Source organism: Pecten maximus, chromosome 4, assembly GCF_902652985.1.
Source record: "Pecten maximus chromosome 4, xPecMax1.1, whole genome shotgun sequence".
Classification (NCBI taxonomy): domain Eukaryota; kingdom Metazoa; phylum Mollusca; class Bivalvia; order Pectinida; family Pectinidae; genus Pecten; species Pecten maximus.
In genome coordinates this window covers 23,360,193-23,376,496 of record NC_047018.1, presented here as the reverse complement: position 1 = coordinate 23,376,496, position 16,304 = coordinate 23,360,193, and the positions used below count along the sequence as shown (strand labels likewise).

The window sequence follows — 16,304 nt, the reverse complement described above, 5'->3', positions numbered from 1 at the left end:
GCACAGGTACATTCGAACAAGGCCGTAGTAGACCTGTAAATGTGCAAAATTTGTTCGTACAAACAAAATGGAAGTTGAATAATTCAAGGGAGTTACTTTGTTCTGGCAGGGCGATGTTTGTTTTAAAGGTCGTTTTTGTTTAGAAATAGCTCCAATGAAAATAAAATACGATATGTCAAGTTACTGTTATATCTGATATACGTGTTAATAGCAGCACCGAAAATATTTTTTATTAGTTGGCTTATTATGTAAACTTATTATGGTAAAAATTTGGGAATAATCTGGGATAGGTAAATTTGTAATTTTAAGGTCAAACAAGATGCTCTAATTTGTGTAACATCACATAACAATTGGATATCATTACTTCAAAGTCAAAAACATTTTATGTGGTTGAATGAACTTATTGTCTAAAACGTATGATTTAGTGCTAATTATGACCTCGAATAAAGATATAAAAACTACGCAATAGATATGTAACACAAATTCAAAGACACACAATGTCGAAATTGTGAGTCATATTTTTAATGGTTCATATTTCCAGGAAAGTGATTAACCTACTTCCGGTTCTTGTGCACCAAAATATTTTGCATCTTTTTGGCACATAATGGTTTCTTGATTTATTGAAAATTTCAAGAAATTTTATGAGAAGTGAATTTGTATATAAAACAATATATGCAAAGTGTCAGTATCTCGAATTCGCCATGTTCAAATACAATGTTATTGATACGGCTGTTTTTGAAATGTATCTATAGTTTCTGATTTTTCATATGATGATATAAATATTTTGATGAAACTTTCAATATGGTGCACAAAACTCGGAGGTGGGTATATCTTTAACATCTTTTCTTTATCCTTTCCGCATAGATCGCCATGGTCATTAGGTTTTCTGTGAACTGTGAATGGATGACCAAAACCTTACGTTGATATAGTCAATCAATACCATATGATATCAAGTAAAACTGACGACCTGAATAGAAATTTTTCACACCTTATCCATGTATGTCTCTTGTCAACCCGGCTGTTTGCTTACATTTTTTTTGAAACGGAGTAAATCGATCTTTTATTTTACTTCTTGTTTTATCTACAAGACATTTGTTTTATCTCAGCGTATTTTTATGCTAAACACCGTATGTAAAGTATATCTTTATTGTTGAAAATATTATTCAAATATAACCAGAAAAAAAATGTAAACCAGCGCATCAGAGGACCACTTTTAAGGTATAGGATTCTAGCTGTCTTTTGGAACATATAATAAAATAAGACATTGTTAAAATTGGTTCTCTTATCTCCGGAGCGTGTTTTTGGTCACAAATGATTTAGAATTCGCAAAAAGATCGATGATGCAACTTTACGCTCATAAATTGAAATATCAAATGCAATTGACGAACCCATTTTTCGCAATTAACAATATTCACATGTTACAGATGTATGGTTTGTACTCAAATCTCAGTTTTTGACATATATATATATGCTTCATTGAAAACCCGATCTTGTTTATTAAAGTTTTTCAACAATGAACATACGATACAATTACTCTTTTACAAACTCACAGAAATATACACAAAAACCTTATTTATATATATCAATTGCTTGCTCTCACATACAGAAACATTATGATATTCTCATGCATATATTTGTATTTTGTAGTTTAAAATGATTTTCAATGAATAGGTCTAATACAACTATTATTTGTTTGCAAAAGATTGTGACCACGGGAAATATGGACAAGGCTGTAACAAGGACTGTCATTGTGCTAAATCAGACTGTAACAAACAAACAGGAACATGTACATCGCCAGGATGTTACGCTGGCTGGAAAGGCGATACATGTGGTGAAGGTAATGTCAATCATAAAGAGTTAAAAAAACAAACATATTTAATAAATCGTTAAAAAATATGAAAATGTTTATAACGGACAATTATGCAGACATGCATGCAATATTGACAATATGTTGTATTAAAATTTTCTGAATTTCTTGTGAGTCTTCCTACCATATATTTTCAGTCTAAGATAACCGCACAGGTACATTCGAACAAGGCCGCAGTAGACCTGTAAATGTGCAAAATTTGTTCGTACAAACAAAATGGAAGTTGAATAATTCAAGGGAGTTACTTTGTTCTGGCAGGGCGATGTTTGTTTTAAAGGTCTTTTTTGTTTAGAAATAGCTCCAATGAAAATAAAATACGATATGTCAAGTTACTGTTATATCTGATATACGTGTTAATAGCAGCACAGAAAATATTTTTTTATTAGTTGGCTTATTATGTAAACTTATTATGGTAAAAATTTGGGAATAATCTGGGATAGGTAAATTTGTAATTTTAAGGTCAAACAAGATGCTCTAATTTGTGTAACATCACATAACAATTGGATATCATTACTTCAAAGTCAAAAACATTTTATGTGGTTGAATGAACTTATTGTCTAAAACGTATGATTTAGTGCTAATTATGACCTCGAATAAAGATATAAAAACTACGCAATAGATATGTAACACAAATTCAAAGACACACAATGTCGAAATTTTGAGTCATATTTTTAGCTGGTTCATATTTCCAGGAAAGTGATAAACCTACTTCCGGTTCTTGTGCACCAAAATATTTTGCATCTTTTTGGCACATAATGGTTTCTTGATTTATTGAAAATTTCAAGAAATTTTATGAGAAGTGAATTTGTATATAAAACAATATATGCAAAGTGTCAGTATCTCGAATTCGCCATGTTCAAATACAATGTTATTGATACGGCTGTTTTTGAAATGTATCTATAGTTTCTGATTTTTCATATGATGATATAAATATTTTGATGAAACTTTCAATATGGTGCACAAAACTCGGAGGTTGGTATATCTTTAACATCTTTTATTTATCCTTTCCGCATAGATCGCCATGGTCATTAGGTTTTCTGTGAACTGTGAATGGATGACCAAAACCTTACGTTGATATAGTCAATCAATACCATATGATATCAAGTAAAACTGACGACCTGAATAGAAATTGTTCACACCTTATCCATGTATGTCTCTTGTCAACCCGGCTGTTTGCTTACATTTTTTTTGAAACGGAGTAAATCGATCTTTTATTTTACTTCTTGTTTTATCTACAAGACATTTGTTTTATCTCAGCGTATTTTCATGCTAAACACCGTATGTAAAATATATCTTTATTGTTGAAAATATTATTCAAATATAACCAGAAAAAATATGTAAACCAGCGCATCAGAGGACCACTTTTAAGGTATAGGATTCTAGTTGTCTTTTGGAACATATAATAAAATAAGACATTGTTAAAGTTGGTTCTCTTATCTCCGGAGCGTGTTTTTGGTCACAAATGATTTAGAATTCGCAAAAAGATCGATGATGCAACTTTACGCTCAAAAATTGAAATATCAAATGCAATTGACGAACCCATTTTTCGCAATTAACAATATTCACATGTTACAGATGTATGGTTTGTACTCAAATCTCAGTTTTTGACATATATATATATATACTTCATTGAAAACCCGATCTTGTTTATTAAAGTTTTTCAGCAATGAACATACGATACAATTACTCTTTTACAAACTCACAGAAATATACACAAAAACCTTATTTATATATATCATTTGCTTGCTCTCACATACAGAAACATTATATGAAATTCTCATGCATATATTTGTATTTTGTACTTTAAAATGATTTTCAATGAACAGGTCTAATACAACTATTATTTGCTTGCAAAAGATTGTGACCACGGAAAATACGGACAAAGCTGTAACAAGGACTGTCATTGTGCTAAATCAGACTGTAACAAACAAACAGGAACATGTACATCGCCAGGATGTTACGCTGGCTGGAAAGGCGATACATGTGGTGAAGGTAATGTCAATCATAAAGAGTTAAAAAACAAACATATTTAATAAATCGTTAAAAAAAACACCAAAACCCCGAAAATGCTCATAACGGACAGTTACAAACAACTTCATGACTCGTGCCCTGACCGCGGGCCTCGAACTCATGATCTACCTTACAGCGGACGAGGGAAACTCCCATTTGGGGAATTCCCGCCTTTTTCTACCTGTTGTCCATCCTATTTTAGTAGGGATATATATGTTTGTTCTTCAAACCTTATTACGCTAATCTATATTTTTGCTTATAGAAAGTATAGCCACCCTATAAGTTTATTAATGAAACCCACCCCTGAATACCTCGGGGCACATTCCCTTGGAGAGTTGGTTTGCATGAGGCAGCAGCCGATTGACTGCAGCTGTTTGGCTGTATGGTTTGTGTGAGTGCATTTTGTCGGTTTGTGACGAGTCATCCTGGTGCAGTCACCCGGTTGTCGTTGCCCAGGTGGAAATTTTCGACCGCTATTTTGTTTTGTTTTTAATGTTTATATTATGCATTCCTGCATAAATACATTTGTATTGTTAAGATGTTTGTTCGATTTCATTAAAACAGGCTACTTTTGGTCAGTGTTGTGGGATTTGCCACCCGAGATTGTCGCTGCTGCCCATTGTTTGGGCTGAAATTTGCGGGACGAGGTGAGCCTACCGCGTTCAAAGGCGGGAACAAAGTCTTTCACTGCATAGGGCGGGTGCCGGAGCACCGGTTCAACTCGCGATGTTACTTTGTTAAACCCTTTCGCTGTATTGTTTGTTTGTTTATTTATTTGCTTTTGCCGTCCGTGCACTACCAGGGATGTGTTCTGGTTGATTTTGGTGGTTGTTTTTGCAGCATGATTATATCTATTGTTGTTGGTGCCCACTGTGTTTGTGTAGCTGCTCCATGTTCTATGTGTGTGTGTGATTGTTTGCAGTTTGCTTGTGTCCTGATGAAGGGGTAGATTGCTTCAAAAATTCGACAATTCACTTGCCTGTACTGTCGTTATTACTACTTGACAAATGATCTATTTCTAGTAAGTCGCATCGAATGAACATCTGTTTGTTAAGATCCAGTACCTATATAGGATTATATCGTAGTTATTACTTACCAGACTGTACAAGGCTGTAATAAGGACTGCCATTGTGCTAAATCAGACTGTAACAAACAAACAAACAAACAGGAACGTGTACATCGCCAGGATGTTAAACTGCCTGGAAAGGCGATACCTGTGGTGTCTATCATATCGAAGAAATAAAGGAAATAACACAGAGAAGTCAAAACATATTAGAACAAAGGATATAATATATATTTATATATATATCTAAAACTTAGCAACACAAATGACGAAGGAAGACAACTTTTTGACTCCAGCCCTGACCGGGCCTCGAACCCACGATCTACGGCACCCAATCGCCTAGTAGCCAGAAATAACCGCAGCTTCTACCGCCGCGCCACATCGGCGTTCTTAATAAAAGAACGTTTCAATGGCGCAGTGATGGTCCGCCCGATACCCTGACATGATCTTTGTGGAAGTCGTCTATAAATTGATATGAATACCTGGATCGCAATGTATTTACATGCATGGATACGAATTGTACATATATTATATATATATTTCTCTCGGTAAAACTACATATATATATGCATACCATTAAGGTTGCGATTTTTTTTTGAAATTACCTTAATTGATTGTTGGTTTTCTTACCATATATTTTCAGTCTGTGATAACAGTACATTTGGACACGGTTGTAACCAGAGATGTCACTGTGCTTCATCCGACTGTAATAAACAAAATGGAACGTGTATAACTCCGGGATGCTCATCTGGCTGGACGGGTGATGCTTGTAATAAAGGTGACTTAATTGATATTGCATTTAAGGATGATACATTGTAGCTCTAACAAAAAATCATAAGATATGAAATCTGTTGTTAGATCTTAAACACCATTTAGTATTAACATTAATTCTACAAACACTAAAAATGAATGCAACTGTATCCGCATTAAGGTAATCACCGTATCACAGACAAGTATTTTCATATTTAAAATGAGACTATTAATGCATGCATTTCAGTGCTTTACTCTAGCATTCTGCCTGAATAGGACTTTATTTCTTCATCAAATCAACCTCCGCAATTGTAAATACTCATTCGACCTTTATCGTCGCATGTGTCTAAGTGATATTACATTGTAGGTATGATTAATGATATTTATATCTACATAAATCGTTAAAATTGCTTCCAATAGGAACATTACAGGTGTAGTTTACCAAATGAAATAAGCCCATACATAATTTTGTTTTCTCATAACTGCGGGTGTATTACTGTTTTATCTTAATCTCAGCAATGTTTTCCGTGGTGGTATTGCTCAGCTATCCATGAAATCAAGCCTTCAAATATGATTGTGGCGTCACAATGAAAAAATATGAAGTGACTTCATTAAATGAACAAAATACTGTACTCCAATTAAGAATGAACGTCATTTTATGAAAACATGCTGATCTATAATTAAAAAAGGAAAACAGGAAATTTTGCGCAACCATAATGTGCTTTTTAGGGATATGGATTTATCTATTTCCTGTGGAGTTTTCTTGGAAATCAAAGTGTTTTTTTTTATGAATTCTCGAAATAACGTTATGTGTGAATGCATAATAAGCAAAATTGAGATATAGAATACTTTGTAAGAAAAACAATACTTTTTATGTGGTTATGAAGGATATGACATACCTCGGGGTGCCTACCTTGGGTAGATTGCCTATATATATAATATATAACTGTTATCTGTTATGTAAAGCTTGTGATTACGGTACATTCGGACGAAAATGTCAACAGAACTGTCACTGTGCTACATCTGACTGTAACAAACAAATCGGAACGTGTATAACCCCGGGGTGTTACTCTGGCTGGAAGGGTGTAACATGTGGTGAAGGTAAATAAAATTTAAGCTTTATTAAGTCTGATGTATACAATGATTTCCTTTTGCAACAGCTGTCTAGAGAAAGATGCATAATATAGGTATACTCTGGTGATAACTTTTAACGAAATATTGAATTCTTTCTTAAATAGATTGGTCTCTGCAGTTATTTGAATTTATTACCCAAAAGGTCTCTTCCATATGTTTTAGTTTGTGATAACGGTACATTCGGCCAAGGTTGTATCCAGAAATGTTACTGTGCCTCATCAGACTGTGATAAACAAAATGGAACGTGTGTAAATCCGGGATGTATCTCTGGCTGGACGGGTAGTGCCTGCGATCTAGGTATATACACATTTAATTATTTCCATATTAATATAAACTAACATAAGTTTATATGAATACAATCATAAATAGTATACTGAAACAAAAGACCAATGTCCAGAACGAATATTTTTAAATGTATAAAAATCATTAATGATAAGAATGATTACTTAGTATCTCTACTAAAATGAAATGCATCAAAAGTTCGTTATCTACACAAGGCACAGACATGTGTGCTGCTATTTTAAAACTGATTTCAGAAACATGTTTTTGCCTGTTTGAAGCCGATGAATATGCTTTAATGAAAGTCTCACATTGTTTTTAGTTTTGTAAATTCAAAAGTTTTATAAGCTGGTCTTACTTGAAACATATACAAATAGAACTAAAAATTGTTCTGAATGAATGAGACAGATATTACTTAATCTATATATTATAACGGTTATTCTCAAATTATACAAAACATACATTTATAACACAATTTTGACTTGTTTTGTAATTGACAGAAACTATGGTCGCTGACAGGGTGCCAATATTCTGTTAATCTAAAAACTTTATTACACCGGTTAAACGCATATCATCGTTCTCTAGGTTATCGAAATTTTAAGCTATCCATGCATGGGGTGGGGGTGGGGAGAGGTTAGAGTGGGGGTTGTTATCCAATGTCTTCTAACTAATTCAATGATTTATAATTCATTCAATACTGCATGCAGGGCCCAGTTATTCAAAACGTGATAAGGCTAATCACATTTTAACAATTTTTAAATCCTGATAAAATTATTTCTGGTAAAACTAACTTGACACAATTTAAGGAAACTATGACAATCCTCAGTTTTTTATTACTTGTATTTTCTTACGCGCGCGCACACACAAACACACACACACACACACACGCACACACACACACACACACACACACACACACACACACACACACACACACACACACACAGGATTGAAGTAAAACAATGATAATAATTTCACTAATCAAATGAATAAGTGAATCACCTTTTGAACGACTGGGTTCAGGTAATTGCAAACTAAATGATACCGAGATATAGTTTCACTTGTTTAGAAATGAACCAATGTTGTAATAATCCAGGACTGTCTGCGGATAGCATGCCAGATAACAGTGGCATCATAGGAGGAAGTGTTTCTGCCATAGTTGCTGTCTTGGTTGTCATTGTGATAGTTGTTCTTGTTGTCCGGTGAGTTTTATCAGACACTTCCGATTTTTATGTAGACGTACCACCAACACGGACTCAGACGCAAAATACCGCTGAATTGGAGGTCACATTTTTTTTCGTCTGTGTTGTGTTGCACTTTGCCTACGATAGAGTTCTATAAATGTGTATATATTATATATATATTAACCAAATTATTGTTTCTATTTAAGTCTAAGCAACTTATATATATATTATTTTTGTAATGTGGAGTCGGTTGCATGAAGCCAGTATGTTGAGAAATATTTATAAATTCTGATAAACTGGCCATACGTCATTATACACATATCCTACACAAAGGTATATACGACAAAGTTTAGGTATTGGGGCACATCATGAACAAATTAAAAATAAACAAATTCTCTGAACTATCCTTGGTTACGTCGTATCATCAGAATTTGACTCCACCAACCAAAATATAACATTAAATAATGTTGTTGTAAAATGAAACAATGCCTTACCAGTACATGTACTGATGAAAATATAGGCATGTTGGGCACGTTTAACTTATATTTTCACAAAAAATTAACATGCTTTAAATTTGCAATGTATCTACAATAACATATTGAGTATCTGACCCTTGTGAAGTTATACTCTTTTGAGACGACGCCCAAATAAACAGTAGTCCGTGTATGCGGTTCGTCTGTCTGAAAATCGGAAATGTCTATTATTTGTATTACTATTTTAATATCAATTTCCAATACATATTTTCATTTTGTTGGGAATATTATTATTTGGACATCGAATGTTATCATGCTTTATCAATATTGGTGTATATTTCTTTCTTCAGAAGACGTAGACCACACAGAAAAGAAAGTCATATGGCTGCCATGACCACGTTAACAGGAACAGATTCGGGTAAAACAGGTCAGTTTTCCTACCAATCATGATAAATTATTTGGTATAATGCAATATCTAATCCTCTGTTCCTTTTAACAATCTCATGATATATCTAGAATCAATCATATCCTTGCCCACATTTCGTAACAACAAAGGATGATTTTACTTAGTCCGTTGTGACATGTCTTCCGTTCCCTGTCCATTTTGTGGACGTTGTATTATTTTCTCATGTTTTTACACATTACTATATCCTATAAGGGCGCGGAATTGGGAAACTGAGTAGGTGATCGAAAGGTCACTAGTTATAGTGTTATGTATCCAAGTTAGTACGTTATACAGCAGCGTGGACCAAATTGTGTACTATTAGCGTCAAATGGCATCTTCGGCTGTATAACCGATATACATGTAATGATACCATATAGCAGATGGCCGCATAGCTGCGTATAATTATTTGTGAACCGCTTAGAACTACTTGTGAACTACTTCGCTGGGTAATAACGGAACATAAGAACTTTAAATCAGTATTGATGAATGTTATATTCTGCGTTGTTTTCAAGTTTAGCTTTGTAAACAAATAATCTTTTTCTATGTTTTGCTAAACCATAATGAGAGGTAGTATTCACATTGTTTTATTTCTGAATTCTTTTTACCTTAAAAAACAATCAAACGCCTGTTTTTCTGTCCAAGGTGAAAACGTTTATGTAAATATTGTCCAAACACATACGAAGCCCACTCCTGAAGAGAAACTATCACATGTGAAAGATACTGACATAGACGAGGACGAGATTATTTATGTAAACGGGCCTGTTGACATTGAAGTTCGAGGAGAGACAAAACTCTTTGTAGCTGACCTTAAGGATACTGTGAACGCCAAACACGCAAATGCCATGTACGAGGTAGAATTTAAGGTAAAAGAATGGAAGAGATTAAAAAAAGAAAAGAAAAAAAGTAGCAATCTATATAACGTGTTACTATATATGTCTTTAGGTGTGCAGTGTTGAATTTCCAGCTGAAACGAGATAATAGTACCACAGAAGCAAAACTACAATCTTATAACATTACGGTCCCATGAATTTTGCACTTGCTTGCAGTGGATTGATTTATGTTACCAATAGATATATTTTTTATTCATGCTATACATGTGCATATCTATAGACTTTTCATACAGTAAGTGAATTGAAGTTTTGTGTTTCACTGAGCGACAGTGTTTCTATTGATATGTTTCAGAGCTTATCGCATGGCTTGAAACATCCGCATGACGCATCAAAGCAGCCACAGAACTTACAACTGAATAGATTCAAAACAACATTCGCATGTAAGCTGGTTACGTAACATAAAGCAAAGTTTTAATCGATACTTACAGACTCACAAAAAGATGGTTAGGGATTGATCACAATAAACTCGCACGAGAAATACCCAAATGATAAAGGATAGATATGATCACGTCGGATGAAATTATTCGATGGCTATTTATACTGAGAAATCAAAACCAAAATTATTTTTTACATTCGATTTGTACGCTGTGGATACAATGTATATTGCAATTACACATGTACCATATTTAACAACATTCACTGAATCAAATTACATTGTAGATGACCATTCCAGAGTTGTGCTAAAGAAAGAGAAGAAGGGTTACACTGATTACATCAATGCTAATTATATTGATGTATGTATGAAACGATGCACGCATATACAATCTTTACATGTATATACAATATTTATGTGTCTATATAATATTTACATGTCTATAAAATATTTACCGTATAACAGGTATTTGAAATAGGTGTGGTTCTGTCTGGGCATTCAAATTCTTTATTCTTGGCTCAAAGTCAATTGAATACTGTTTTTACCTGCGTAGTGATGCAACTAGTTAGAAACAATTTTCAAACACATACATAATCTGTTATTTTGCGTTATCATTCATATTACGGGATGTTTCATCATTTGGCAAATATGAAACCTTTGGTATTTAGAAATGAAATCGATTGGCATTGTCCAAATCCTTTTAATGGTAAAACTGGTTCACTCTGATAATCATATTACTAAATCTAAGATACAGTTGAGTGTAGACTAAAGGTTACACCCAAGTGCACTCCGAGTGCACTCCATTTGGACTTGGAGTGCACTCCGTTTGGACTCCAGGTAAACTTGGAGTGCACTCCAAGTGGACTCCGAGTCTACCTGGAGTCCTAAAAGACACCATGCCTACCCCAGTTCTATAATCAGACTATATCATATATATATATATTAATACTTTGATGCTTTTAATATAATTTATATATAAATAGATAGATATTTACAAATCACGTATGTTCTGTTAATATTACTATTAACATTTGTTTAGTCTACTAGGAATATTTCTTTTATTATTAATACATGGTATTAATGCCTACATCTTAAATTTATATTTATTAAGATCCATAAAAGACAGTTATACAATTTATGCTATAATTAGGTTTCTATGAAAGTTAATTGCTTATTATTTCTTATTTCATTAAGATGTACGTAAATTGTATTTCATTTTATTAAGGAATTGAAAATTATTTCAATTAGAATATTTATTACTATACATATATCATGACTGTAAAGGAAGTTCAGATAATATATCTATATTATGTTATTGATTATTCAAAATATCGAAAGTTTACAGTATTTAATGAATTATGTATGTGTTTTTTTTATATAAGACATTCTCTACATATATGTACTCAATTCAGGCAAGTAATTATAAAATAAACAATCATTTTAGTTTATATAGGTTATATATTTAAATGTATCATTAGAAAAATATACATTTACAACTGTACATATTAACGAGCATTACCTAGTTAAATTAATATTCTGACATAACGTACACACAAGTATGTAGTTCTGGACTACCCATAATAAATGAAAGTATCTGTTTAATTGCTATTATTATTGGCCATGCATGACTGACTCTGGCCTGACACCCCTGATACTGTACCAGGTAAGTTTTAGGAGCCAGGTACAGGTACTGCCCTGGGTTCACAGAAATACCTGTGTCAAAACGGTCACTGTAGGGCTTCGAATGATGAAGCTGTGCAAAGCAGGGTCACAGAGTTATAACCTCAGGCCAATTAACAGAACAGTAAGATTATCTCCTGACTGAAGGAAAGGATTGTACATGTAGCTCCATTTGAGAGGCCTTAATCAGACCAAAATTACATGTATAAACGAAATACCAGTGTAATTAAGGTGGAAATGTCAAGATAAGTTGCAAAACCATTAACAAATTGGTTAACAGGTTTAAGAAGACAAACTCTATTGAAATGAAGTCATTCTTTACTGAAATTAGAAAGTAAAAATAAGCTGTTTCTTATTACATTGTAACCTGTCTAAACCGTAAGTGACAATGTTAAATGATACAAGTTAAAAAATTTTTAATGCAAATCAAATTAAGAAATGATACAGTTCTTATCTTGTTATATTCAAAAATATAAAGACATTGCTTCAAAAAATTAGTTGTAAAGAAAGAGATTAAAATTTAAAAAAATGAATAATTTCAGTGTAATTCAAAATGGTATAATGAATGTAAATTCACCATTTCCCAAAACCAACCTTATAGCCTTATACCCGTAATTCGTACACATTGTTCTCATCCAGGAAATAAGATTATAGAGCCCGAGGTACAATTTGCCTCAGGGCAGTTGGACGCCATGTACCATTTACCTGTAAAACTGACCTGTTGGAACTACATCGTTTTCCATTCCCATTCAGTCAATATCTATCATGATATGTGTCACTCATATATTGTATGTAACAGATACAGGTCATGAATGTACAATGGTTGTTCAAGCCAATTATAAAATCATAAAGTTAAATGTTCAAACTTAAAAAAATTGCATAAGGCCCGCTGCAATTGGTGTATGGAATGTTTGATAACTATTTACTTAACTCAAACATGAAAATTATACTAATCTATGTTGATTTACATATTGACCTCTAATACTCTATACATGCTTCCATTATATCATCAAAGACATAAAGTAATAGTACCAGTTTGAAATAATTTTTTTTCTCAAATATTTTTTTTTATATTAATGACTTATAACAGTTTTAATATTATAATACTGTGATAGGAATGGGCAATCATATAATTTCAAAAGTGTCAGATATCGACCGTCACAAGTCTGCACCTATATTCTATATGACCTTGGTATAGGTCAGCCTGAGTTTCCTCTAGCCTTGACACCATACCAGACATGGTGTCAATGCCAGAGGAAACTCGGGTTAGGTAAAGGTAAGGTGTGATGACCAGTTTCCATCTAACAATTAAGGGGGTCTTTATCTAGTTAGATGACTGTGTGTACACCTGTCCAGATCTTCACACCTTATGAGGTAAACTTGGAGGAAGGGGTCATTATTGGGGTCAGTGTAATCACGCTTGATATACAGGTAAATATTGACCTGGAAGTTGGGGGGGGGGGGGGGGGGGGGGGGTGTATCTGATCTAACTGTTAAAAGAACTCCATGTATGACCTGGATTTAATGAGGCAGGCATAACAAAAAAAAAGTTGGTTTACCAAATAGAAATGTAAGTCTGATGTTAAACTGTAAATCAAAATTAGACATTAGATCCAGAATATGCTATCAAGGTGATAAAAAAACTTTCTTTTTTGTTGTATGTTAAGATAAATATAAACTGTTGGAAGAAAAGTATTTGAAATATATTAAAAACAGTACTTAGTACTTCGAGTACAAGTTATGTCTAGTACACAATCAAACTCTACATTTTGAGAGACCACAATCAACTTGCCGAATACATTTTTGTTTATTGCCAATTTTTCTACTAATTGACGTGGCTTGTTAAAACTCTTCAAATCAAAGGAATGCTATCATACATTTTTCAACAAAGTGCCAGATCTATTCATTTTATATAGGGTTAACTAATAGAAAAAATCAATTATATTAGATGCTGTTAGTTAACCAACGAAAAATGAACCACCAAAATAATAAGATGATATATACAAAGAAAAAAAAGTAACACATATCTTATTGTTACATGTTTAAGGAGTCTTATGATGTATAAACATTATGTATATATGTACTTGGTTACAGGTACATGTGATACATGTGGACCCAGGTAGGATTGGGGCCTGATAGGACTCCAGGTAAACTTGGAGTGCATTCCGAGTGCACTCCAAGTTTACCTGGAGTCCAAACGGAGTGCACTCCGAGTGCACTTTGTGTAACCTTTAGTCTACACTCAACTGTAGATGACGAACTTGACTTAAACGAAACTTTTATATAATAATTGTTAATTCGACATGGTCACATATTGAGACAACCACTTCAGTGATATAGTCGTGTGCTAGACTTTAACACAAAGTACAATATCTGCTAATGTATCCAGTCCGATGGGCGCCAATTATAAAAAGTATAAGTACACATAAAAGGTAACTATTGGTTTGGTAACTCCGGCTCGAAGATTTCAGGGTACACTGTTCATACTCAAATAGGTCAAAGCATCACATTTAAGACATTATTTTAACAAATCATTTTATTCGATAACAAAATGTAAGTTTATGAAATATATATATGTATAATAACCCTGTACCTTTTTTTTATTTTTATACTTATAAAGGGAATTGGGATTCAAAAGGCATATATTGCAACGCAAGGTAAGTAAACACTTAATGGTAATTGGGTCGTTTCAAAAGTACGTGTACAACTTCGAATGCATACCTGATGGAAATGTCATGAAAGTTGCTTGATTATAGTTGTGCTACAGTTATGTCAAACCGGGATTAATCTATTTAACATGCATGATATTATCTACATATATATCGTGATTGTATGATGTAATAGAACTGAACTGAAAAATAGATTATAATTTATATAAGCTGATATATTTCAAAACAATAGATTAAACATTAAACAGAAGCACGATTGACCGCACAAAGAAAACATCATCCGAAATTTCATTTTCAGCAGTACATAAATCCCATGCTACGTTCCGTTGTCTATGACAGGAAGAACCTGGGATACATACGAATCACTTTATATTGTAGCTAAACATGTTTTGAAAAGCACTAGTTATTATTGCTTTACAGATGTTTTGGTTTCTCGGTCCCAACCACAAACTCAAATATTAAAATAAATATCAGATATCTCATAATTTGTGAAAAAACGTAATGATTGATCGAACAATCTCACACAAATCCTGATGTCCATCTCTTTTTTTCAGGTCCAAAGTCTGGGACAATGGAGGATTTCTGGAGAATGGCTTGGCAAAATAGCTGTGAAAGAATTGTCATGCTTGCAAATTTGGTAGAAATGGGCAAGGTTATACATCGTTTTGATACAAAAAATAAACATTTTTGAATGAGAAATTCTGATATCGGCCTTAAAGTGGTTCCTCGGTAGGTTTTATCGTATCAATCTAAACACCTACTTAGGGAAACATGTCTGAAATAACACCAAAATATTTCGACAATCTGTCATATCCCTAGATATGCCTTGTTATACCGATTGAATCGTGTGAGTAAAATCAGTATAAAACGTTATCATCGCTATCCAAACCATATTCAACCAATTATAATATCAGATCTCATCATCTTAACATGAGCATATCTCATTCTTTCCTTTGTATTGAGTTTACTTTCAATTTTTTTGTTCAAAAGGCTACGTGCGGCACAGGCTTGTTATATGTATTTTTAGAATATAATGAATTAATAATAAACTGCTATATATAGATGTTTTTTGATGATGAACAATAGGAAAGACACATGTGAACATAATTGCAGTTTAACTTCCAACAGAGCATATCCCTAAACCGAATCCTATATTGAGATATTTCGGAGCCAATACTGTTAGGAAATAATAAAACCTAACTTGGCCAATATCAAATCCATGATTTCAGCAAAGTTTGCTTTCAGAATTACAGATTGCGTTGAAGTATCGAGTCATGTGCTACGGAATCCTGCGGTTACTCATGCTCCGGAATTTTGAATTTTCTATAAATATTTTAAACACCAAATAAAAAAAAAAAAAAAAAAAAAAGATAAAAAAAATGATATAGATGTAAATAATACTCGCCAATATTAACGATGCAATATATTTATTGATTCTCGAATGATATGATCATACTTTTTTAGGTTAAGTGTAGTACCTACTGGAC

At 33.2% G+C, this 16,304-nt stretch overlaps 1 protein-coding gene across 1 annotated transcript in view; it reads left to right on the top strand.

Moving 5' to 3' along the window:
- LOC117326446 (multiple epidermal growth factor-like domains protein 10) overlaps window positions 1-10,779 on the top strand; it is a 52,873-nt gene extending 42,094 nt beyond the window's left edge. The window contains exons 16-21 of the mRNA XM_033883195.1: window positions 1,703-1,837; window positions 3,725-3,859; window positions 8,200-8,305; window positions 9,111-9,187; window positions 9,848-10,068; window positions 10,756-10,779. Coding sequence (XP_033739086.1) covers window positions 1,703-1,837; window positions 3,725-3,859; window positions 8,200-8,305; window positions 9,111-9,187; window positions 9,848-10,068; window positions 10,756-10,779 — 698 coding nt within the window. The remainder of the gene's footprint in view (window positions 1-1,702; window positions 1,838-3,724; window positions 3,860-8,199; window positions 8,306-9,110; window positions 9,188-9,847; window positions 10,069-10,755) is intronic.
- The last annotated feature ends 5,525 nt before the right edge of the window (window positions 10,780-16,304 follow it).